The sequence below is a fragment of the Lathyrus oleraceus genome, chromosome 1 (genome assembly GCF_024323335.1).
Source record: "Lathyrus oleraceus cultivar Zhongwan6 chromosome 1, CAAS_Psat_ZW6_1.0, whole genome shotgun sequence".
In the NCBI taxonomy this organism is placed as follows: Eukaryota; Viridiplantae; Streptophyta; class Magnoliopsida; order Fabales; family Fabaceae; genus Lathyrus; species Lathyrus oleraceus.
Window position 1 is genome coordinate 391,826,502 of NC_066579.1, and position 26,764 is coordinate 391,853,265.

A 26,764-nucleotide genomic window follows, 5' to 3' on the forward strand; every position below is an offset into this window, starting at 1 on the left:
TTACCTTTAATAATCATCGATTTAAGTTTTGAACCTTAAAACCCCCCTTATTTTCATTCGTTTGGTTATAACATTTAAGAGTCCTTGTGATACGATATTCGAGTGTCGCTTCCGTTTTACTACACTTTTAAACCCGTTTTTGACCCGTGTGCGACAACGGATCAATAGGGAATGTTGCGTAATTCTAAGCCAAGGCTCAGATGAAATCCAATAGTCCACACAAACATTTTTTAGGGTTTTTTGTTGTTTATTAAGTATCTTTAAGGTCCTAAGACCACAAACACAAACAAGGTACACAAACAAATATATACAATCACAATATATGGCTCAAGTGAGCAAAGTAAAAATGGCATAAACATAAACAAGTTAAATGATATGTAAAATGGCAAATGAAATGATAAATGACTTGAATTTAAAGTACATAAAGTAAATGACTTGAAATTAAGAGCAATAATAATAAAAGTTAGTCAAATTGTTAGTTGGTTAGACGTTAGTGAAGTTTTACTTTTCAATTGATTAAGTCATTCTTTGGAGAACACTCAACCCTTTATTCACAAGCATGGATCCTTGAACCAAGACATCTTCCAAAGGAAAAAAAAAAGGGCCAAGTTTCCATACAATACCATGAAAGGGGGAGACTTATAATCTCACTTACTAGAATGCTATGCCTTTTGGGTCAAAATTTAGCGCTATGTTAAGCAATCGTAATTGGACTTATGTAGAAGTCACAACTATCTGAGGTCGGGCAATCAATTTTTTGGTGTTAATGCATGTTAGAGATATAGTATAATGAACCATACTCCTAAAACATACCACACACAAAAAAATGATCAAAGGATGGACCTAATCTCATCCATACTTGTATTGGTTCATCTAACATGAAGTTATTGATGAACCAATTAGCCTTAGGATATTGAGACTTCATTGGTCAATGAGATGAATGAGATTCAAGATGAAGAGGGGGGGGGGGGGGGGGGGGGGATGATACAAACACATATTGGTCATGGGAGGGCTTTTACCAAATTAAAATCATTCATTCATTTTGGGAGATGAAATGTACATTTCATCAATCCTCTAAATCCAATGATTTTAATCCAACAAAATTCAAATCAACCTTGACCAAGGCCCAAACACATAGTCAAACTTCACAAGTCAATAAAAATGGCTCAACATAATTTCTACATAATTTATCAATTAAAAATCAAATTAAAATGCATTTAAATTAAATTATGTTTGATCAAAAACCTAAAATCTCTTCAAAACACCAAATAAATGACCAAGATATTTATCATAGGTCAAACAAGGTCAAAGGACATTGGACAAAAAAATTCATAAATTTTGAAAAGTCAGAAGTATTTTTAAACAATTAAAAATATGCACAAAAACAATTAATTCATGGAAACTATCAAAATTAATCCAAAAAATAATTTTAATTCAGAAAATGAAAGAGAAAAATATTTGATTTTTTTTTGTGAAAGTCCTATATTTTTTGGATTAAAAATGAAATTAATATGAATTAATTAAAAATAAGCAATTAAATGAAATATTCAAAAATTCAAAAAAAGGAGAGCCATCTGATCTCCCTCATTAATTGAGGTGGCATATCAGATGGATGGAAACGCGCGTTCCACGTGCGCTTTAGTCAACTATCCCACACACATGGTAATCAAAAGCAATACACGAGATTAGAACAATTCAGTTGGATCCTGTGGTTGAGATGCATGACAACACATCACCGGAGCTAGGGATCCGGTTTTCTTCTCCGGTGGACCTCACTGGACGGGTCCACCATGAACCATCACCAAAATGAAAAAACAAGACATGAATTTAAAGAAAGAAAGCTCAGGAGCTCGAATCAGGCCTCAGTTTTGTCCAATTCCAAGTATATAAAAAGATACAGGGATTTGGAATTTTAGGATCATGAACTGAGTTGCTTCGATTTGACCTCAAAGCAACTCAATCTTCTTGCCTACATTGATAGGACTTCAGACAACCAAAAATCACAAAGAATAGTGAAGAATTAAGGGAGAATCAGAGAGATGAAAATTCTGAAAATTCACCTTCAATAGAGCTTCAGATTGGCACGATCTTACTTTCAATTGTGCTTGGCCTTGCTTCATATGCTTGTTGGAAGTGATTAGGATCAATGAAAGGGATGGACTCTTGGAGTTTCAATCTCAAAACAGATGAAGAATTGAAACTCGATTTTCAAAGAAAATCCTCAAGTTTATCCTTCAATGGTGAGGGTTTGGGGTTGCAGATTCAAAGTCTGGGCATGAGGTCCTCAATTCTAAGCAATGAGGGTCTTATTTATAGGCCATGAGATTGATTTTCACACACTTCCAATTTTGGAAAAATTTGAAATTCTCCCTTGCATGGATGCATGGGAGTGCACTAGGCCTATGACATGATGTGATCTGATCCAAAATTCAATGTGCATCATGCTGAAATCATGTTAGAAGTCCATGCAAATGTGTATGAAAAATGGAAGTTGAAATTATCCAAATGGTTCATCAATTTGCACCCATGCACAAGTCCTTCATTCTTTGGCCAAATGAGATGATCTTGGACTTTTTGAAAACGTGAGATCAAGGGGAACAACTTTCATGTTGAACACTTTTTCATTTGAAGCTTGTATCATGATGAATTTTAAGGTGGAAGTTTGGGAAATCAAACATATTTGAAATTTTTTCAAGTCCCAAGTTAAATGTTCACTTCTTCCACCTTGAATAACGTTTTCTATGGACTTCAAATGAGAACATTTCCTTTATTAAAGTTGTAGATCTTTCAAACCTATTAAATTTGGTCACAAATTTGACCTTATTTGGATTTGGCATGAAGGAGTTATGCATTTTAGAAGTTGAGGAAAATCACTTGTTCAATGGTATTGGCCCAAAATGACCTATAATGTTTCCTCTTGACACATGCATTTGCAAGTTGAATTTGCACTTCCTCCAAACATAAAAGTTGAAATAGACATCTTGAATTTGATCATGAAATTTTAATGGATTTCATATCATACAAATTGAGCAAGTTATGGTCTTGGGAAGGTGACCTCCAAACTAGGGTTTAGACAAAATGACCTATAATCTTTCACCATAAAAAATGAATTTCCAAGCAAAAATAGATCTTGAATTAAACATGAAAGTTGTTTGGAATGTCATTTTTAGTAAATTTTCTATTGGAACCATTTTCATATGACAAAAATTGTAGGAGATAGGGTCTAGGGAACCACAATTTTGATCAGTTGACTTTCTCTGGTCAACCACCATGAACCAACTTGCTAGCTTGACAATCTCTTGACTTTTGGGACCCATGGAGGATCATATATGCATAACATGATTTAATGTGAAGTATCCCTTAAAATATTTGATCAATTATTGAAGAAACTTGTTGAAGAAGTCACACAAGATACCCAGATGAATTAGGGTTTCCAAGGCAAACTAACTCCAAACTCTTGATGATTTCTTGATAAAAATAACATGTGAAGAAAATGGGGATCCATATATGATACTTAGAGACAATGTGAACCATTTCTTGTTTGAGCTCCTTGCATTCAGGGTCCTAAACCTTAGATATAAGCTTGATAAAGCATAGGTGACACACACACTACCTACAAAAGCAACAAACTATATATTGACATATTTTTGGTATTTTGGTTAGTGAATACTAATGAAATGAAGTATGATACAATCAAATGTGCTTGGTGATCTCTCCCAATGCAAACCCCATGAATGAGGGGTAAGAAGGATGCCAAGTTGTGATCCCAATGCTAATGCATATGATGAGATAGCGTGAGGGGTCTTAGGGTCAAAATTGGGGTCTTACATCTACATGTACAAAATTTTCCACAATCAATAAAATTCAATGATTATTAAGTAATTTCTCATCTTTTTATTTTACGCATTTTGTTTGCAAAATAACCGCCGATCTTGATTGCATAATGCCATAAAACTTTGAAAATAATAAAAAGCTAAATAAAAAGGAAAACTCTATGCATTTCTTTGATTGTTGAAAACTTCCAAGTTGATTATCAGTAGTCCACAGTAAGCACTTACCATACGATTGTATTTAAAGTACTGCTTAGTCAGGTCATGCATTGTTCTTCCCCAGTGGAGCCAGACAGTAGTCCTCAGCCAACAGGATTTTCTCCAGCAGCAGTGGTAACTTGGAAGCTCTTCCTTAAAGTTATCAGTTATGGATACAGACGAGTCAAAGTCTATCTTTCACCAGAACAACCTTACCTTGCTATCCAATATCACATATGTATCATAAACAAACAGTCATGCATTGGAATCATACAATCATGCATATCAAGCATCCATTTTACAACTGATCTATCTCCCTAGAGGAATATTTCAAGTTATCCCCAGCGGATCAAACCAACCAGTTTATCTGTTTCTCTTTGCAACTCCTTTTTATCCCGGGCAAATTTTCGGTTATTTCTGTATTTACTCCTCTTTCACCTTGAACACCCGAAAAGCTAACACAATTCTCACCTTCAGATTAAAGATGATTAAATAGGGGCAACTGTCATACCCCAAAATTTATCCTCCATTTTTCCATTTTTGTATAGCTTATTTGCATTCATCCAATTATATCATGTATGACCACTGCATTTGGTCATGAGGTCACAAGCATGGCCACTTTGTGGTTGATATCTTAACATTAGGGTTTTATCTTGATTTTGCTTGTCAACTAACCCTAACTTCAATAAGAGATGGTACTTGTTTGCTACTTTTATCATGTAGGTGATCATGATCCAAGTAAAGGCAAGACAAAGGTCTTTGGTAAAGGGAAATGCAAGATTGTTTCATGTTGATTCAAAGGTGGTTCATTTCCATGCCACATCACTCAATCTTCAAGCTATCTTCAAGATCACTCAAGCCCTAATAAAGTTTTCACCAAGAGAAGCTTATTCCATAATCATTGGCTTGGAATGTAAGAAAACATCAAGTTTGCGCAAAGGGGTACAAGTTGGTTTGACCTAATTTGCAAGTATGTCATGTATTTGGTCCAAACTTCATAACTTCTTCAATTTTTATCCAATCACCAAGATTCTTTGAGCCAAATGTGTGTTTTGAGTCCCTCTACAACTTTTTTGAGTTTCAAACATCAATTCATTCATTAAAGACATCATTTGTGCAAAGGACCAAGTTGCCAAAATGGGCCAAAACCTTTCCATGACCACTACTTTCCACCCTTTCCATTTTTAGCCCAAGTACTCTTTTGATCCCATTATTTTTTCATGTTGTTAAAATTATGTCAAATATCATTTGGACCAAATTTGGCTCAAAACTCACGAGGGAATCAAAAGTTATGGTGTCATCAACTTGGGACCTCAAAATGACCAAACATGTCTCAAGCTGCTTGACCAATTGCCTAGCCTAAAACTCAGGTCATGACCTCAACTTCCCAAGTGTGTAACTTTCACCTTAAAAATACTTTGGACTGGTTCTTTTTGCATTGTTTTCTACTCCATGAAAGGATCATTTGGCTCAAAGAAAATTGGAAAATGCACGAGTGGATTGGAATTGGCCTAAGCCTGAACACGGTGACCTAAACTCTGCTTTGCACCGTAACCTATAATGTGGAATCATGCCAAAATTAACTTGGGACCATTTCTCACACGTGTAAACTTGTTTCCCATGACTAAACACATCTGACCATAACACAAAACGACTTGCAAAGCGCCAAAGTCATGAGTTTGGTGCCAATTTTTCACACGATTTGGATCTAAAAATTTCTGAGTTGATTCACATGAATTGAGATCCATTTCATACGTATTTGAATCCCAATACATTTCCTATAAATAAAGGAAGTTTTTTCCTCATTTACCAAGCTTCAAGAGTCAAGAAATCCATGCCTCGCTGAAACTCGAAAGCACCAAAAAAACCAGTCACTCATTTCTTCGACTCAAGTCCTTTTACTTCTAAATTCTGCCCAGAATCCTTCATCGCATCATCTAAAGTTGTCTAAAACATTGTCATGGTCTGAATCTCCCTGGAACCTTGCTTCCAGTTTCACCATTATTGACCTCGACTTCGATTTGGACAAGGTAGTTACGAGTAAAATTACACTTCAAGCAAGTTAATATTCTCTTAGTGTGGTTCCAATGATTGAAAGCCATCATCTACCTTTGATTTATCTTTTAATTTAGTCATTTAATTTAACTTTGAAAAACTAGGGTTCTTCACAAGTTTGAGCAAATTCTCTCTTCTCAGAGCAAATCAATTGCTTTGATGCAGAGGGACATGAACGATGAGTGAAGTATAAGCTTGCACGATGCGTGTTTGAGCTTAAAATTTCGAGTTCATGAACCTACAAAAATCAAATTTCGAAGGTTGAAGACGAAGTCTTCGCATGCTTCAGAGGAAAATTTAAATCCCTGGGCCAATCAGAGTGCGCCACCTCCCATAGCCGCTGCATTCAAATAATTTCTTTTCGATTTTTATTTCATTTAATTCCTTTTTCTTCCAAAATTCATTTTAATTAGCTCCTTTATTACTTTTTAGTTCAACTTTTTTTCATAATTTCATAAAATGTTATCTACCACTATAATTTTTACACAATTTTTAAAATCATTTTTGCATTTAATTCATATTTTCTTTTATTTTCCATTTAATTTTCATTTAACATTTTATTTTAATCATTTTTAAACATTTTCACCCTAACTATTGAGGTCAAATCCCTTATATTTTTGTTGACCTTCTCCATTTTTCTTCGACTTTTATTTTGTGTTTTGATACCTCTTTGACATTTTCTCTTTTATTTTCTTTTACTAATTATTATTAAATCAGTTTTGATCATTTTTTAATTTCTTTTTGTTGATCACTTGATGTTTTGAATTAAGTTGATTGCTTAGTTGATGAGTTCTTCCATATATCAAATCATTGGTAGATGAACTTGAGGTTGATTCAACATTCTCTGATCCAAATATGTTGGCAGATGATCATGAATCATCTTCAAAACTTTGCATCAATGAAGTTTATCCCCCGATACACCTTATTTTGAGTCATTTGATTTGTGGGTAGAATGATCCCTATGTGATTTCCTTAGCTCTCCTCTTCACCCTTTCTATCTTCACCGCATCACTTCTTTTAATCATTGTGTTACATGTTGTAGGAGATTAACTTTGTGTTAATTCTCTAACATGTCTGACACATATATTGTTACTGAACGGCCTCAGATAGGTATGGCTTCTATATAAGCCTACTTACGATTGCTTAACATAACACTAAATTATCCTGACACAATTAATTGATCCCTAACTCCTAACATCTTTACTTTATTTCCATTTAATTCTTGCCCTTTAATTCAAGCTATTTACTTTATGTCATTTAATTTTATGCCATTTACTTAATGTGCTTTAATTTCATGTCTCATTGATCACCATCTCACTTCATACTCTACTCATATTGCCTTATTAATCTGTTGCTTCTTATCTTGTTTGATTAACCTGCTTATTAATCTTAATGAATCAAAACATCATAAAGTGACTTTGACTTGATCTTAAACCTATGCTTGACCTGGAGTGTTGATGATCTCTTGGACTATGACTTAAGATTTAGGCCCTTTGCTTGAATTGGAGTGACCTTGGACCCATGGACCTTATAGACACTTTGACTTGCTCTGCTCCTATGAACTTTTGAGCTTGTGTTTTTATTCATCCGATTTATGCCTCTTTCTTATTGCATTCATCTTCTTAGGCTTAACACACATTTACACACACATGGCTTTCTCTTGGGCTACCTAACAATGAGACCTTGGGCTAGTTTTGTATGGTCATGCATCTTTGTTTATTCATCAATCTTATTCCCTTTGATTTGAGTTGATCAAATTCCACTTTGATCAACTAAAATTTTCATCTATCACTTCCCTTTAATCTTTGTAAAGTGACCATAAGTCCCTTGATCACTTGATGGGACTTTGTCTTTGTTACTTTTAAGCTTCAACCTCTCAACAAGTACATGACTTCCAGTGGATCATAATCATTTTCCTTAGAATATCTCAGTCATCTGATTCATCCCCACAAGCGTCCTTGGAAACCTGCTTCAACAAACTTGTCATCCATTGACTAGTCTTGCATGACACGAGCCATAAGCATTAGAAAATTATGAGAGGGGGTATTCCATACCCTTGTCTAAAGTACCTTTTTGCATAGGATGTAGACCCTAGTTGCTCAAAGTATTTATTTCTATTCATAGACTTTAGTGCAATTCCATTCAATTCCTTGTTAAGTCTAAAATTAGACATGTGACTATTTTATCTCTCCTATTGGTTTATACACCATTGTAATCACCTTTCTTAGGGACACACCTTTTATGGTTAACCCCATATCCTTTTCCTTTGGGACACACCTCTATGGTTAACCCCCATTTCTTGGTTTAAACATCATCTCTTACCATGTGATACCCTGTGTTTTGGTAAGATCCTTGTCATGTCAGTCCTTGTGCTTTAACAAGTTCATGCATTTCTTCCTTACCAAGTGAGACCCTGTGCTTTGGTAAGACCCTTTTCATGTTAGTCTCTGTGCTTTGACAAGTTCCTATTTTTCTCCTTTACCATATGTAAGATCCTTGTCATGTCAGTCCATGTGCTTTGACAAGTTCCTGCTTTTCTCCCTTACCATGTGAGACCTTGTGCTTTGGTAAGACCTTTGTCATGTCAGTCTATGTGCTTTAACAAGTTCCTATTTTCTTACTTACCATGTGAGACCCTTTTCTTTGGTAATACCATTGTCATGTTAGCCCATGTGCTTTGACAAGTTCCTATTTTTCCCCTTACCATATAAGACCGTGTGCTTTAGAAAGATCCTTGTCATGTCAGTCCATGTGCTTTGACAAGTTCCTATTTTCTTCCTTACCATATGAGACCTTGTGCTTTGGTAAGACCCTTGTCATGTTAGTCCATGTGCTTTGACATGTTCCTATTTTTCTCCCTTACCATATGAGTCCATGTTCTTTGGTAAAATCCTTGTCATGTCAGTCCATGTGCTTTGACAAGTTCCTGCTTTCATCCCTTACCATGTGAGACCCTATGCTTTGGTAAGATCCTTGTCATGTCAGTCCCTATGCTTTGACAAGTTCCTGCTTTTCTCCATTACCATATGAGACCATGTGCTTTGGTAAGACCCTTATCATGTCAGTCCATGTGCTTTGATAATTTCCTGCTTTTCCCCCTTACCATATGAGATCATGTGCTTTGGTTCGACCCTTGTCATGTCAGACCCTGCCCCTTGACAGTTTCCTGCTTTCCTTACTTACCATATCAGTCATAGTGCTTTGGTAAGCCTTTTTCTTTCCGGTTTAAACACCGCCTTGAATCATCTCTTTTTCAGTCTTTTTCCTCCGAACTACATAGCTCTTACTTCCTTATTGGACTATGAGGATACATAGGCACGTGGATGCGAATCCTTGGCGAGCACCATTCTCCATTTTTCTTTTCTCTCCCCCTTTTCTTTCTCTAGTTCCATAAACTATGGGGCTCTGACTTTCTCATTGCACTATACAAATACATAGGCATGAGGGCCACATTCCTCCTCGAGCACTTTCCCCTTAACCCATTTTCTATTTTGCAGGTACATGAAGATTGTAACACCCATCCAAGCAAAAGCATTCAAAACGGTTCCCATGGATTACCATGGATGTGAGGGGTGATAATACCTTCCCCTTACATAACCGACTTCCTTACCTATTTCTCTGTTTCCCCTTGGTTTTATCAATATTTTCCCTTCCCTCTTTTGGGATAAATAAATTTTGGTGGCGCATCTGTTGTATCTTTGAGCGTGCAATGTGTTCGGACATATTTCGCGTAGCTTCACTTATGTTATCATATTTTCCTTTAACCATAGAGTAGATTTCTCCAACCTGCTTGTGTATTACATTCATCTTCGTTGGTGGATGCGAATGATATTTTATGTGTTGTGGAGATTAATGTCTTATAAAGGTTTTGATGATGATAACTAAATGAGAAAAATTTAAATCATAAGTATCATCAATTATGAAGAAAGATCAACAAAACGTATCCAAGTTCCTCTATGAAGAGCTAAAAAATAAAATAAATCGAACCAAAGGAGGTGAAGATGTGAAAGCTCACATAATCACACACTTAGTGTTTTTATCTTGTAATTAGTCATATGTATGTAAATTAAGTAAGAGTAAGTCTTGCAGTAGTAAGGTAATTCCCACACACACTAAAATTGTTTTAAACTTTTCATCTTTTTCTAAATTCTTTTAAAAACCAATATGGTCAAATGCTTAATCGATTAAGAAGAAATTATGATCAATTAGGAAAACTAAACTCATTGTCTAATCGATTAGAGATTTCATCTAAATTATTATGGAGCGAGTTCAACTCCTAATCAATTAGGAAGCCCTTTTAACCGATTAAGATATATATAATATTAGGTTTCCTTTTATAACTTAGTATAATCAATTAGTTTTTCATTTCTAATCAATTAGATATGTTCAAAATTATAGATTGTTGCCTTGTTGAGCTCAACTTTTTCCTATATAAATGAGTGGTTTCCTCACTCCCAAATCACAATTTTTTTGAATTGTATACTCTCATATCTCACTCATTCTTATTTTTCATGTTATCAATTTTATTCACTAGAAATTATCTTAGTGCTAAAAGAGTGAAGAGCTTCATATGAGAGTTGTGCTTTTCTGTTATTGTGCTGAATTTGTATATTCAAGATGTGTTGTTGTAATATACTTGAAGGTTTCAAGATAAACATGTAAAAATCTTGGTGTAATGTTGTTGGGTTGAACCTGCTTTCTCTCAAATTGCATAATGCTCCGGGAATACCAAGTAGCCCTATTGTGCAAGGTATATTGAAACTCCCCGGATCTTACTGCTTGGCGGAAGTTTCCTTCTGATGATTTCATTACATCCTTCTGAAAAGTTCATTATCACATTGCTTGAAAATTCTATTTTCTTCATTAGATGCTCTTTCAAATTTTTGTATGAGTTAAAATTTGTTGAAATGCCTGAGAGAATGGTATATTTACCTACAAACTATTAAACAATGTTAGAAAATTCCTATATTTGTCCTTCTTTCGGATCTTCTTTTTTAAGAGGTAGGTATGGTAATGACTTAGGACATACAATTTATTTTTCTTTACTTTTCTCTCTTTCTATTAAATTTTCTCTACTCTTTTTTTTCAATCTACTCATCACATGCTATCTTTTTCCTCCCAATAACTCCCTATTTCAATATTTTGGCCAACAATTTTCTATAATGCTTGGGCCATAGAATTCTTACAAACCTAATGCTTCTGCAAGTTACAACATAACATCTCTCATTATTCTTTGAGTTGTCTATGATATTTCCTTCATAATTATTAATGGATTAAGCCGTCAGTTTTTTGAAAGTTGTCTGATTTGTGACTCTAGATTTATGATATATGCTTTTGTGTTCTTGCTATTTGTTTCTTGAGTTAGTTGCATGTTCTTGAAATTTTCCTATGATGATTGTATGAATTTATTCAAGGTATCGTTTGTATGAACATGTTTTCTTATTTAATTAGCTTGTTGATTATGCTCTTGGAGTTGTTATTGTTGGCTATTATGTTGATACGTTTATTGTTTTCTAAGGTGAGATATATAAGTCCAACAATTCAATTACCTTGTAGGGAGGCAAGGATATTCTTGTTGAAGTCAAAAAATTTAATTACCCCCTTGAGAGGCAAGGATCTTCTTGTGGAATTCCAACAATTTGATTACCCAATAGAGCAGCAAGGATCTTCATGTGAAAGTTTAGCAATGTATTTTGACAGTCAAACCATAATAACTTGTTGTAAATTTTAGAGTCTTTTACAAGAGTTTTCGTAAAAAGGTGACTCTCCCTCCTACCAATCAACTACAATAATATCTCATATTGACAGAGTTCCATGTTTTGGGAATGATTCGTCCATCCAATTCTTAGAGCTTGTAGGCTCTATTAGACAACTTCTGATATATATGATATAATCCCTCCCAGCTAAATTGTAGATTTCCCAGTTGGGCGGGCAATACGACTTGTTATAACACTAAATCACCTTACTACATCTCTCTTTGTTTAACGACGTACTCTTGAATGTCTATGACATCTCTTGTTTCATCAATTAGGTCAGCGACACATCTTAACCCCGCATTGTTTCCCTCCTTATTGAAATGGGAGAATCTCCATGATGGCATGTTGGCTTTAACTAGAAACATGGTGTGCATCCTATACACTAGCATAAAAGGGTTTTCCCAGTGGTGGAATGAGGGGTAGTGTGATATGACCATAATACCTCGTGCAACTGCTCAGCCTACAATCCTTTGGCACTATCCATATTTTTCTTAATCTCCTTTAATATAACTTTGTTAGATGATTCTGCTTGTTCATTTTCCTGTGGGTGAACGACTAATACAAACTTGGTTTGTACTCCCATGTCTTACAGAAATTGATCACGGTGGCACTAGCGAATTGAGTTCCATAGTCTTAGACGATATTTCCAGGTAAACCAAACCTACACATAATCTTTTGCCATTAAAAGTTGAGAACTCTTTATGTAATAATATTGGACACATTTTCTACTTCTATCCAATTTGTGAAGTATTCTACTCCCATGATCTATAATATCAACGCTCCACTAATAGATGGCCATGGAGGTTTTACATAGTTGAGAAGTTTAGCTGGTGCATGGTGTATGTTATCATGTATCTACCATTTGTCATATTTCTTGACAAAATCCATCTTGTCTCTCATAAATGAAGGCTGGTAGCAACCAATTCTTAACATCTTGTGGGTCAAGGCTCGCCCACCAATATGTCTACCACAGGACCCTTTATGAACTTCATCTAAGACTAGGGTGATATCGTGTTTCCCCAAAGATCTTAACATAGGAATTAATATTCCCATTTTGTATAGCTTCCCCGACATAAGAATGTATATTGTTGCAAGCTTGTAAAATTGCTTTATCTCTAACTCGTCTTGTGGTAACTCATCTGACTGCAGATAATGGATTATAGGTGTCATCCATCCATTAGTCAGTGAGATAGGTAGTATTTTCCTCCCCTACCTCTATGCGAGGGATGACGAGTGTTTCTTATATTACAATGCAATTGAACATTATCTTATTCGGACTAGCCAACTTGGACCCTACCCTAAAGTTGTGTTCCCTGGGCACATGCACTATCTCAAACATTTTGAAGCTCTTAGACAAGTAAACACCTCCTTCAAATATTTGATGATATGTAGTTCCTTTTCCTGGTATTCGCTAAAGACTTGCTTTACCACTAGCTGAGATTCACTCTTTGCTTTTAGAGTTTATGCACCTACTTCTAGGGAGAGGGACATTGCCAACAATAAGGGATTTGTATTCAACGTCGTTATTGATATCCTTAAATTAAAAATTTAATGAGTGCTCCATCAATAGGTCATATTTTCATTCTAGCAATATCCTAATGCCACTCCTTTTAGCGTTAGAGGCTCCTTCCATCGAAAGGATCCAGGTGGGGTAAATCTCTTCGCCAATTGGCGTGATGAACTCTGCCAGAAAATATGCTAGGACCTGTGACTTAATGCTTACATTGGGAATATACTAGATGTCATATTTAGACAGCCTGAGTCCCCTAAGATACCATTCTTTCGGCCAAATCTGGCTTCTTGAGGACACACCATATGGAATAATTTGTTTTCACTAATATTTGATGTCCTTGAAAATAAGGCCTAAGCTTTATTTCGGACACCACTACCACCGCTGTGAGCCTTTCTATCTTATAATAACGAGCCTCGGTGCACCTAAACACTTTACTAACAAAATAGATAAGTCGTTCCATTTTATCTATTTCCTGGACGAGTATTGAGCTTAGGGATGGCAAAAAAAATTGTACCCCTGAGTATCCGCATATAAAATATATCACGGATAAGGGGAGGGTAGGTTAATGAATATCTATGGGTAAAATAAATGGATATTTAAATACCCGTTTTTTAATGGATAGAAATGTGAGTTTAATGATACTCGTGCTCGCGGATATGCGTATCCATTAATAAATTATAAAAATTATTTAAATTTCATTAGTTTGTTATACTTTATATTTTCATCTTCTAAAAAAGTTAGTCTTTTAATATTTATTTTTTGAAGTTTTCTTTGAAAAACATACAACTCTTATTTGGCCATTTCATATTTAAACTTCTTCTTACTCTAGACCTCACTTCAACAATTCCACCATTCAACCAATCAATATTTCCCTTCTTCCGCCCAACTAGTGCTTTCCTTCCTACTCCCCTTTGTCCGATCTTCCACAATAACTCACAATCAAAATATCTTTCATTTGTTTTGGTTAAGAATGAAATGTGTAGATATTATGTTTGGATGCTATTATGTTTTGGTAAAAAATAAGGAAATTAATGTGATAAAAATTTATTTTTAACTTGAGAGCGAATTATATGGATGTTACGTGATAATAACTTTGTGTTTTTAAAAGGATTTGAAAATATTTTTTTTCAAAAAAAAATTTTAGAAAAAAAATGTTATCCATGGATATCTGTAAATATTTGTCGGTACCTTAAATCCCACAGATTACCAGCTTAGCGGATACCCGCATGTATATGGGGTGAATACGTATATCATATTTATCCAATGGGGCAGACACAAATATCATACTATCCATTTACATCCCTAATTGAGCTTAAAGCTTGGTCAGTAATAGACAAGTAGAGATATAAAGGTGAACCTGCTATTGGGCGTGTCAAGATGGGTGGTTATGCTAGGAACACCTTCAACCTTAAGAATTCTTACTCACATTCATTCGTCCATTCAAACCTCTCATTTTTATTTAATGTTGTGAAGAAGTGGAAAGCCTTGTCACCTGCATAAGAAATAAAATGAGAGAGGACGGCTAAACGCCTGGTTAGTTGCTGGATTTGCTTGACATTTGAAGGACTCCTCATGTCTATGATGGCTTGGAATTTGTCTCTGTTTGCCTCTATGCCTCTTTTGGTGAGCATGATACCGAAGAAGTTGCATGCTTGTATGCCAAATAACACTTGGCAAGATTCAGGTTCATGTTGTAATTACTGACTGACCCTAAGATAACTTCTAAGTATGTCGCATGGCTCTCCCTTTTTGATGTTTGCACAATCATGTTATATATGTAAACCTCTAAGTTATGCCTTATTTTCTTTGAGAACACCATATTCATGAGCCTCTGATAGGTGACACCATCGTTCTTAAGCCTAAAAGGTGTAATGTTGTAATAGTAATTACCATGGCTGGATATGAATGTTGTCTTGGGTGCATCTATGTGATACATCTTAATCTTGTTGTATCTTGAATAGGAAGGCGTCCATGAAACTCAATGTTTTGCAACTCGAAGATTCATCAATCAAGTGATTTATGTTAGGAAGAGGATATGGATATTTGGGACATGCGACACTAAGGTCGTTGAAATCAACACACATACGCCACTTGTTTTATGCATTTCTTACCAAAACCACGTTAGCCAACCACGAAGTGTATTTGACCTTTGTTATGAAATAGACACTTGTTAGCTTCTAAACTTTCTCTTCAATGGATGTTCTCTTCCCCTCGCCAACCTTGCGCTTTCTTTGAGATATTGACTTAACTGAAGGGGCTATGGCAAGGAAATGACACACCCCTCTGGTACCTTTGCCGGACATATCTAAGGGCGTCAAGGAAAATAGGAATATGTTCCTCTTGAGTAAGGCGATCAAATATTCTTCTTCATATTCGGATAGTGGGGTGCTCAACTTAGTGACTTAGTGGTGTAAGGGCCCAATCTGAACCTCTTTCAAGTCTTCGGTTGAGGTAAGCCTTTCACTTTATGCCCCTAGCTTTGGGTCCTAACTTGTTGTATTGACGTAATCCATTTTAAGACGTGGGATGACACCCAGGGTGAAGAGTTCACTCGTTACTTTCAGGCTACTTTGATAAAATTCATCCTCTCTAATCATACACATGTGTCTGTTACTTAGTGGATATTTTAGGCTTAAATGGATGGTGGATAAGACCTCCCCTAACAGTTTGAGAGAGGACCTTCCTAGGATGATGTTGTAGGGGAATATGGCATCTACTACTAGGTATTTCACCTCAATGGTTATGGAACTCGCTCATGATCTGAATGTTGTTTCGAGGGTAATGTGGCCCTTAACGTGTACCTGCTCGCCCGACATGCTGACCAAAGATCCTTGGAAAGATCCAATGATGTTAGGATCTAGCTAGAGCCCTTTGAGGGTGCTCTAGAACAGGATGTCTGGTGAGTTGCTAAGGTCGATTAAAAGTCTCAGAATCGGTGATTGGTTCCCTGAAATCTAGGAAGTGTAGTTAAATCCCAAAACTTTCTATGTAATGTTTGTTGATCCAATACATGTATTACGCATGACCGCATGTTATGGACATAGACAATAGAGTTATGGATAACCTATTCGAAAAGGAGACGATAAAACTAATAAAAGAGCGACTTAATAAGAACGATGAGCTAAACATTGTACATTTCGCCCCGTCCACTGTATATTCCAATTATACCACTACAAAAATATTTTGAAAATTTCTTTCAAAGAGAGCCAATAAATTATTTCCTTAAGCTCTTACAAATATTTATACATAAAAATAAATTAAAATAAGAGGATATGCAACTGTCATTGCCATTGTTGCCGCAGAATACATCCTCCTCCGGGTATTTTATCTTTCTCAAGTTTATTTCACTATTTTAAATTCTACCTTAGTACCTTATTCCTGGTATTTGTTAATGAACTTTTCATTATTACGAAGTATCTATCTTGGCGCACATGTTATATAACAAAACATTAAGGTTTTAATCAACATAACAAAAACTATTAGACATTGACAAAATATCTATAGCAAGAGTACACAAGGAAGTATTAGTTATGATGCAAATTTAGAATAAAGTGGCCATTAACTTACATTGTAAAATCTAAATTGCTTGTTATTCTACAAACTATTAATTTAACCAGAAACAAAGGTTAAAGCATGTTGTGTAGGACATTGCTTATCTGCATTGGGTTAATCTTGGAAGGAGACAACTTAGTGAGTTTCACAAATACGCTACCGTTATTCAAGATATGAGGGATTCATATATTGCAATTGCAATGGAGTGTTAAGTTGACTATAGTTTTGTTATAGTTGTTTATAACGGTAACATCTCAAATTTGATTAATTAATTAAATTAAATTATTTAGAATTTTATTTAATTAATTAATATTTTTAATTATTTATTGTATAGTGTTGGGGATAAGTATCCTTAAAATAGAGGTATAGAAAGAGTAAGAGTTTGACATTTTTATTTAGAATTTATTGGAATTTTAATTAATTTTTAGAATAACTGATATTTTATTTGTATTAATTAAATAAATAATTAAATGATAGAATTGGGCCATTTGTGAGAATTGGAGGAAATAAGTGGTTAAAATAGAGAATCTATTATTGAGTTGGACAAATTTCTTAATTGAACAAAATGGTGAGGGAGCATATATTCTAAAAGTAGGGAAAGAGATAGGTTTTTAGAGAAACATCAGATACGTAGAATAGATGCAAAAGGGAGAAAGAGCAAAAGTTAGGATTTTGAAGAAGGAATCATAGAGATTGCTTGATTCATCTTCGATTGCTGGAAATCTAAGGTAAAAGGGGAGAAATGACATTTAATTTAGGTGTATTGCGTGATGGGGTAGAGATGAGAAGTCCTTAATCTCATTAAGGTTCTAGGTTTTTGTTTGATAATGTGTTATATGCTGAAATTCTGAAAATTTGTTGGTTGATTGATGTTTATATGTGTTGTTATACTTGAATTCATGTTTGAATGATCATGATTATGTATGTATGAGGTTATGCCATTGATGAATATACGAAAGCTTGATTTTGTTCATGATTGATGATGAATTTGATGTTAAAACTATTGATGAAATTGCTATGAATTATGGTGAAATAAGTGATTTGTATGTTAATAATTATGCTAGTATGATTCATTGTTAAAAATCATGTTTGAGTCTGTTAAATTTGTGGGAAATAATGTAGGATGATGTATAAGGATTTTGAGATGAGAGGGATGAAGATCGTATGTTGAAAACTATGATTTTTGGAAAAATTAAGTTGTGCAATCGATTGCAGGGGGATTGCATGCCTTCAAAAAGTGAAAAATTAAGTTGTGCAATCAATTACAGGGGGATTTCAATAGATTGTAATGTCTAGAAGTGTGATTTTACGAAGTCAGTAGAAAAACATGTTTCAATGACAATTGATTGCACCAAGCCAAATAGTGAAAAATTATTCTTTTGTTTTTCTTGCGTTGTTTGAAGTGTTAGAAAGCTAACGCGCAGAGCTGCCTCATGGTAGTGTTTGGTGAAATGTTTGAGTTATAGTCAATTATCTACTGTAGGCATGTTTGTGATGACTTGTATGATTGGTTAGCAAATTGTTATGTTTATACAATGATGTGTTGTTGTTTTGGTGAAGTAACGTGAATGAATGCCTATGAAGTCATGTTGATGAGTTATTGTTGTTTGTTGTTGTTTATTGATGTTGTAACATGAATTGGTTGTTGTGTATAATGAATGATTTGATGCATAAGAGGTGAGATGTGTATCAGGATCCTTTTGGTGAACCTTTTTGTGATAATGCATGTCGTTGAGGGTCATGCATCATGGCGTACGGGCTTCGGTACAGTTTTGGTGTGCTCTGGTCTGGTGGTATGGATCAGGAGTGAGTAGCTGATTTTATATGGGGATTGGTGAAGCGTTACCTATGGTGATGGTAACGAACTTTGGTTTGCTTTGGTTCTATAGTGGGGATCGAAAGCGAGTAGTCGGTTTCAGGTGGGAATCAATGAAGTGTTACATATGGTGATGGTAACGATTTGGTGTGCTCAGATCCTATGGTAGGGATTGAGAGCGAGATAAATCTGAGTGTTCATGAATGATACCACATGCATAATGAGTCAATTATGGAGTACATTTGCATACATGCATATGTAGTTGATTGTTCATGACGTTGTTGATTGGATGTGAATATTTAAATACTTTCATGATTTGAGTGTGAGAATATGTTGTTGATTGGATGTGAATATGTAAATGTTGTCATTATTTAGGTGTGAGAACATGTTGATGGATGTGTAATGAATGTGTGTTTGTTGTGTATTCTCTATCTTAGCATTCTTTACGCTCTTTATATTGGTTTATTGTTTCTCACCCCTTCTATTTGAATATTTTCTTTACATGGGCATCGTGCAGATACCCATGAGTAACATTGTTCAAGTAAATGGAAGGTAGCTCTTGGAGTGACTTCCATTAGTTTTTTTTCTAGTAGGATCTCGCTCTGATCATGTAACATCGGGATGTGAACATTTTCTTTCACTTATTTTGTTTTGTTGAAGTTACTATTTATGTTTTGTTGAGATCTCGAAGTGGTGGTGAGTTGAATAATAAAACTCATTTTGTTGCGTTATGAAAATTGAAGTTGATGAGACTAAATGTCATGGGTTGCAATATTGTGTTTTATTTGATTTAATAATTATTCTGATGCAATGATATCCTAAGTGAAGGTGAGCATGCGATGACAGGTACTAAATTGTTATGTTATAACCCGTGTTACGGAGCAGACTATGTTTGATGGTGTTTGACATTCTGAATGGTTGCATTTTATTTAATTAAATTCCATATTAAAATGTATGTGGGGTTTAGGGTGTTACATGGTGGTATTAGAGCAGGTCAGTAGAAGATATTATGAAGATGTTGGAATGTCCATCTGGATGTTGAAATGTATTGTTCAATTTATGCTAACGATTTATTCTTTAATGTTTCATTTTTTATGTTATTAATGTTAATTTTATTTTTTATTCTGAATCTTTCTGGTTTTGTGATTGTTTTTGGTTCAGTATGATCCAGAAATACATCTCCGTAAGGTTTATAAAAGTGCATTTTCGGAGTAAACTCATTCATATAATTAAGGCGTGATTCAAAATCAATATGGTTTAATGTATTTGGGGTGCATCCGAAGATATATCTTCAAAATTTAAAGATATTTTAGATTTTTCATGAAAATATGGTAGCAATATACTGTGTGTGACTTAAACACTTTCCTAAATTTATTATGAAATTCAATCTAAGTGTCATGTTACTCTAAAGCTCCATGTTGAATTACATTTTAATTAATTATTAGGAGACTTTATCCATCAAACGTGGCATGTCACCCAAAAAAGAAAGTGTTATTACTTTCTTTTTAAAAACTTGATATTCTGTTGTGAGATTGACTAATTCTAGAAGATCTATTCTAAGGACTATTAGAAGAATCTATTAAAATATGATAAAATATCTTTTTTTCCTAATTATATATTTTAGTTTAGGTTGATTTCTTAATTATTTTTCGTGTCGTGTCAGATTGGTCTCTTAACTCTTAAATGCGTTATATTGATCCTTTTTTCTAATTTACGACGAAATTAGTGATTAATTTTTTAATTTTTCCGTCATTAATTAGATAAAATGGACCAATATAACGCATTTTAAGAGTTAATAGATCAATCTAATACTAAAAATCATTAAAGAATCAATTTGAATCTAAAAGTATAATTAAGGGACTAAAAATTATATTTTTTTTAAATTGTAAACAAAATAAAAAGACACTATTTTTCTTTGAGACACTCTTTGTCAATAATTAAAATAAACAACAAATACACACGCAAGAATAAAATCCTCACAACATAGACGGTATATATTTTGTAAATCAAATTGATCTAAATATATGGTTCAATTTAGTTCTCATAATCGTTTTAATAAAACTAGTTTAATTTTAAAAAAAAAATGGTTTATAATAAGATAGGTTTGGTTCAAAATAGGTTTTTTATTTGAATCGATTCAAAATTAGTATTCTTTTAAAACTTGTTTTCAAACCTGGTAGTTTTTAAAAGCTTATTTATATATCAGTTAGTTTTTAAAAGCTTATTTATATATTGATTTTCAGTAAGAATTTTTTTAAAATTAAAGTCAAACCTTCTTTTTTTCTAATTTATTTGACTTTGTCATATTTCAAACGAAAATGAAGATAGTTAGATAAATAGTAAAAATTATTATTAAAAAAATTGCAATATAGTACACGGTAGAAAAATAATACTGAAAGATCTTATATTTAAAAAATTAAAAAGTGAAAAGAATTAAAAATATTTTTGGATAATCTTCCTGAGGCGAGTCAGGTGAGATCACAAACGCAATGGGAATTGGGTGTTTGAAGGTTTGTTTAGAAGAAATGAATGACCACCATTTTTGTAGTCTTATAGGTTTCCTGTGTATTAGTCTATCTCTCATGCCCCGTATTATTCGTGATGCCCCAAATTTATAATGTTATTCTCCCTCTGCCAACGTTTCAAGAGACTCAAACAAATTACATTTAATGGACACAAGTAATAGTTTGATGGTCATTAGTATAATAGCAGTTACAGTCGTCCATTATTGATGAAGGTCGTAACGTTCCATGATTTATGGAAGAACTCTATAATAGACAAATCATAACTTCATAACCAGACAAATCATAACTTCATAACCAGTGAATGACCTTTGGTTATCCCTTCATCGTTACGGATGGGTGACCATCTTGGCATAGACACCAGTCGTCCTAGTACCCATCTCGACTATCATAGTTTTCCTGGTGTTCGATTTAACCATTTTGGGTCCTACCCCGGTCATAAGGATGGAATTCGGGATGCATACGGAACCCTCATCCATACTAACCAAAAAGTCAGGATGCACCTTCTAGAATCCGAGATGAGTCTATCCTAGCTAAGTAAGTCATCCCGACCATATCAAAATTCAGGATGTACATTGGTCTTTGAGAACTTTGAGGATGCATAAGCATGTCGATCACGAGGCTCAACGAGATAAAGTGTTCAGACAAAGGATCCCTGAATTCTTTCTTCTCGGATGGGTTGTACTTCCATCCGATTTGGTTTTATGGGAAAGTCAATCATCACCATGACTCTAGTTCAACAGGGTTTCCAAATCGTTTTAAGACATAGAGAAGTCAGAGAGCCTCAGTGATATTTCGATCAGCTGTCATCGTAGAACCGTGTTGGTTCTAGATATAGAGAAACCCGAGAGCCCCAATGGAATTTCGACCAATTTTCGTCATAGAACCTGTTAGATTTTAGACATGGAGAAGTCAGAGAGTCCTCGTGGGATCTTGACCAATTATCTTCGTAAAACCCGGTAGGTTCTAGACATGGAGAAGTCGGAGAGCCCTAGTGGGATCTCAACCCATTGTCGTTGTAGAACCTGGTAGATTTTAGACATAGAGAAGTCATAGAGCCCAATGAGATCTCGACTCATTGTCATCATAGAACCCAGTAGGTTGTAGACATGGAGAAGTCCGAGAGCCCTGGTGAGATCTCGACTCATTGTCATTGTAGAACCTGGTAGGTTCTAGACATAGAGAACTCGGAGATCCCTAGTGGGATCTCGACTTGTTGTTATCGTAGAACCTGGTAGGTTCTAGGCATGGAGAAGTCAGAGAGCCCCTGTGGGATCTCGACCAATTGTCGTCGTAGTACCCGATAGGTTCTAGACATGGAGAAGTCGGAGAGTCCTAGTGGGATCTTGACCCATTATCTTCGTAGAACCTGGTAGGTTTTATACATAGAGAAGTCAGAGAGCCTTCAATCGGATCTCGACACGTTATCGTCATAGAACCCGGTAGGTTCTAGACATGGAGAAGCCAGAGAGCCCTTGTGAGATCTCGACCAGTTGTCGTCGTAGAACCTAGTAGGTTCTAGACATAGAGAAGTCAGAGAGCCCCGGTGGATCCCACACGTTATTGTCATAGAACCCAGTATGTTCTAGACATGGAGGAGTCATAGAGCCCCTGTGGGATCTCGACCAATTGTCATCGTAGAACCCGGTAGGTTCTAGACATGGAGAAGTCAGAGAGCCCTAGTGGAATTTCGACCAGTTGACGTTCCATTTTAACTACGCCAACGCTTGGCCTTTATTTGAATCGTGATAGCCGGGGTGGGTTTTTGAATATTAGTAGTAATCAAATCCTGAAAGATTGAGACGTTCATAGGTTGGCAAATTCTGAGTATATCTTGCTTCATTCTTTACATGACCCGGGTGAGTTGGGGTCCAATTCCCGAGAATATTTAGTGTGATTAAAGTCAGATATCGTTCTCATCGGAGCATTGGTTCACAATCGTTTTATCATTATTCATCCTTTATGGATGCATTTTGTAATGCTTTGGATGTTTTTCCTAATCCTTTGACAATAATTTTTGAGCTCCCATGAGATTGTTTTATTTTGTGACCATGTTAGTCTTTTTATAATTGTTATGTAACCTTAATGAAATTTATTTCTTTGATAACAAATGATTTATTCATATGGAAATCAAATAGAATGGCCGGCCCCAAACGGATCTTAGCTTATCTATAGCTGAGGTTTGTACCGTATGGATTCAAATCCCTAGTGATTCTAGCCTTACTGATTGATGGGTCTCATCATTTTAAACACATATCGATCAATCTTGGATGGATCATGGCAGGTATCCATGTTTGGTCGGGGATAATTCAACCAAACCGTTTAAGGTGAGAGGCATATTAATTTGAACGGAATGTCATATGTATATTAACTTGGGCTTTCATTTAAGATTAGATGTATGTCAACCTGACTGGGCCAGAGGTTCTTATTTACTTAGACTTTTGGTTTGGTCAGAGGTTTTAATTAACATAACCTGGTCAGAGGTTTATATTTACTTGACCGATTTGCAGGAGGCTCTTGTTTACTTGGACTTTTGATTCAGTCATAGATTTTAATTAACATAACCCGGTCAGAGGTTTCTATTTACTTGACCGATTTGCAAGAGGTTCTTATTTACTTGGACTTTTGATTCAATCATAAGTTTTAATTAACATAACTCGGTCAGAGGTTTCTATTTACTTGACCAATTTACCATAGGTTCTCATTTATTTGGACTTTTGATTCAGTCAGAGGTTTTAATTAACAAAACTCGGTCAGAGGTTTCTATCTACTTGATCAATTTTTTAGAGGTTCTTATTTAGTTGGACTTTTTATTCGGTTAGAGGTTTCAATTAACACAACTCGGTCAGAGGTTCTTATTTACTTGACCTATTTGCCTTCGCAGAATCACTCATGTCCAGCCTGAAATTAAACTTCGTTGATTTCTAGTGATAGTTATAACGTTCCACCTTAAAAATCCCTCGTATTGTCGAAGACATAGATGAGTTGGATCATAGTTGTGGAGTCTCGTATATTAGGCTAAATGAATCTGCAGCATGCTTTGACATATCGGAGTCACTGGCATTCACCTTTTGTGACAAAGGTCGTTGACCGACAAATCTGCATAGGTTGTCTTCCAAAGAAAGGAAAAATAGCAGGCTGTCGATTGTGATACAATCCACAACTCTTGAGAATTCTTTATTAAGAACTATGTAGAAAATATAGCTCGGATGCATGATAGTACAAATATATAATCTTTGTCGTGTTGAAATATTAAACTTGATTTAAACCTAACTTTTTTATTTGATTTGGGGCTTAGTTATTTTGGGCTTAATTTATTTTGGGTAATGTATCTAGAAAAGTTTTGTAGTATTTGGAGTGTCTAGATATTTCTTAGATTGTAATATTTTCTAGAATACTCTTCGAATGTCTAGAGTTGAGAACTCTCTAGAATTAGTGTGTCTAGAGTTCTCCTTAGAGTACTATAAATAGAGATGTAATCCTACACTTTTGTATCAAGAAAAAATACAAAGTTCTCTCTTCCATAAATAATTCTCCTACCTATCAAATTTCTATTCAAGCCTCTAATATTCCCACACACTTTTCCTAAACACAAAAAAGGTTTATTTCCTACAAAGTGGTATCAGAGCTTCAAGGTCCTGAAAAAAATGGCGAATGGAGGTTTCCCTTTCCAAATGCCAATGCTCACAAAGAGCAACTATGAAAATTGGAGTATCAAGATGAAGACGCTACTAGGAGCTCAAGATGTGTGGAATATCATTGAGAAATGCTTCAAGGAGCAAGATGAAGCCTCGCTAAGCCAAGGTGTAAAGGAGACATTGAAGGAGTCAAGAAAGAGAGATAAGAAATCTCTCTTCCTTATTTATCAATCGGTAGATGAAGATACATTTGAGATTATCTCCAACACAACGACGGCCAAAGAAGCATGGGACAAACTTCAAATTTGCAACAAAGGAGTGGAACAGGTGAAAAATATCCGTTTTCATACTCTTAGAGGTGATTTTGAACGTTTATTTATGGAAGAGTCTGAGTCAATTTCTGATTATTTTTCTCGAGTATTGGCCATAGTCAATCAACTTAAAAGAAATGGCGAAGATGTTGATGATGTAAAAGTCATGGAGAAAATAATTCGCACTTTAAATCCAAGTTTCGACTTCATTGTTACCAACATTGAAGAAAATAGAGATTTAAAGACCATGACTATTGAGCAACTCATGGGTTCCTTACGAGCATAAGATGAAAAACAAAAGAGAAAAATTAAACAAAAGGAGGCTATGGAGAAATTACTACAAATCAATGTAAAGTAAACAAATTATGCGAATTACAAGAGCCAAAGAGGACGAGGTCAAGGCCAAGATCGTGGGCGTGGACGAGGACATGGAGGAGAAGGAAGACGCGGTTACAACAAATACTCTAACAATGGAGAAAGAAGTTGGAATCCACAAGCAACAAGAGGTCGTGGAAGAGGAAATTCATGGTCAAGGTGTGACAAATCACAAATCAAGTGCTTCAACTATAACAAGATCGGTCATTATGCATCTGAGTGTAAATTCTCGAAGAAGGTTGTGGAGAAAGATAACTTTGTAAAAGAAAAAAGCGGAGAAGAAGAAACTTTGTTGCTCGCTTGCCAAAACCAAGTTGAAGAGAAAAGAAACAAATGGTACCTCGACAACGGCGCAAGCAATCCCATGTGTGGCGATCGAAGAATGTTCGTAGAGATCAATGAAGCGACAACTGGCAATGTCTCATTTGGAGATGACTCAAAGATACCGGTCAAAGGAAAAGGTAAAATTCTTATACACTTAAAGAATGTGAGTCAGCAATTCATATCAAATGTCTATTATGTTCCTAACATGAAGAAGAATATTTTGAGCTTGGGACAATTATTAGAGAAAGGCTATGACATCCACTTGAAAGAACATAATCTTTTCTTAAGAGATTATAGACATAACTTGATTGCTAAGGTGCATATGTCAAAGAATAGAATGTTCCACTTGAACATTCAAAATGATGTTGCAAAGTGTCTCAAGACTTGCTATACCGACTCTTCGTGGCTATGGCATCTACGATTCGGACATCTCAACTTCGACAGTCTAAAATGTTTGTTAAGAAGGATATGGTGAGATGCTTTCCTAGTATAAACCACCCAGACCAACTATGTGAAGGATGTCTAGTTGGGAAGCAATTCCGTAAAAGCTTTCCAAAGGAATCAACGTCAAGAGCGACAAAACCGCTAGAGCTCATACACACCGATCTCTGTGGACCAATCAATCGAAGCTCTTTTGGTAAGAATAAATACTTTCTCCTCTTTATTGATGATTATTCTAGAAAAACATGGGTTTATTTCTTGAAGGAGAAGTCATAAGTGTTTGAAAACTTTAAGAAGTTTAAAGCCCTTGTGGAGAAATAATGTGGTCTTTCCATTAAGGCCATGAGATATGACCGAAGAGGAGAGTTCATTTCAAATGAGTTCCACAAATATTGTGAAGACCATCGAATCTGCCGCCCACTAACAGTGTTAA

The 26,764-nt window shown here is 35.1% G+C and overlaps 1 protein-coding gene across 1 annotated transcript; it reads left to right on the forward strand.

The window, feature by feature from the left end:
* The first annotated feature begins 24,889 nt into the window (after positions 1-24,889).
* On the forward strand, positions 24,890-25,477 carry LOC127109792 (uncharacterized). Its single transcript, XM_051046067.1, has one exon. It carries the CDS (start codon positions 24,890-24,892, stop codon positions 25,475-25,477), a length of 588 nt encoding a protein of 195 aa, XP_050902024.1.
* Positions 25,478-26,764: the final 1,287 nt, after the last annotated feature.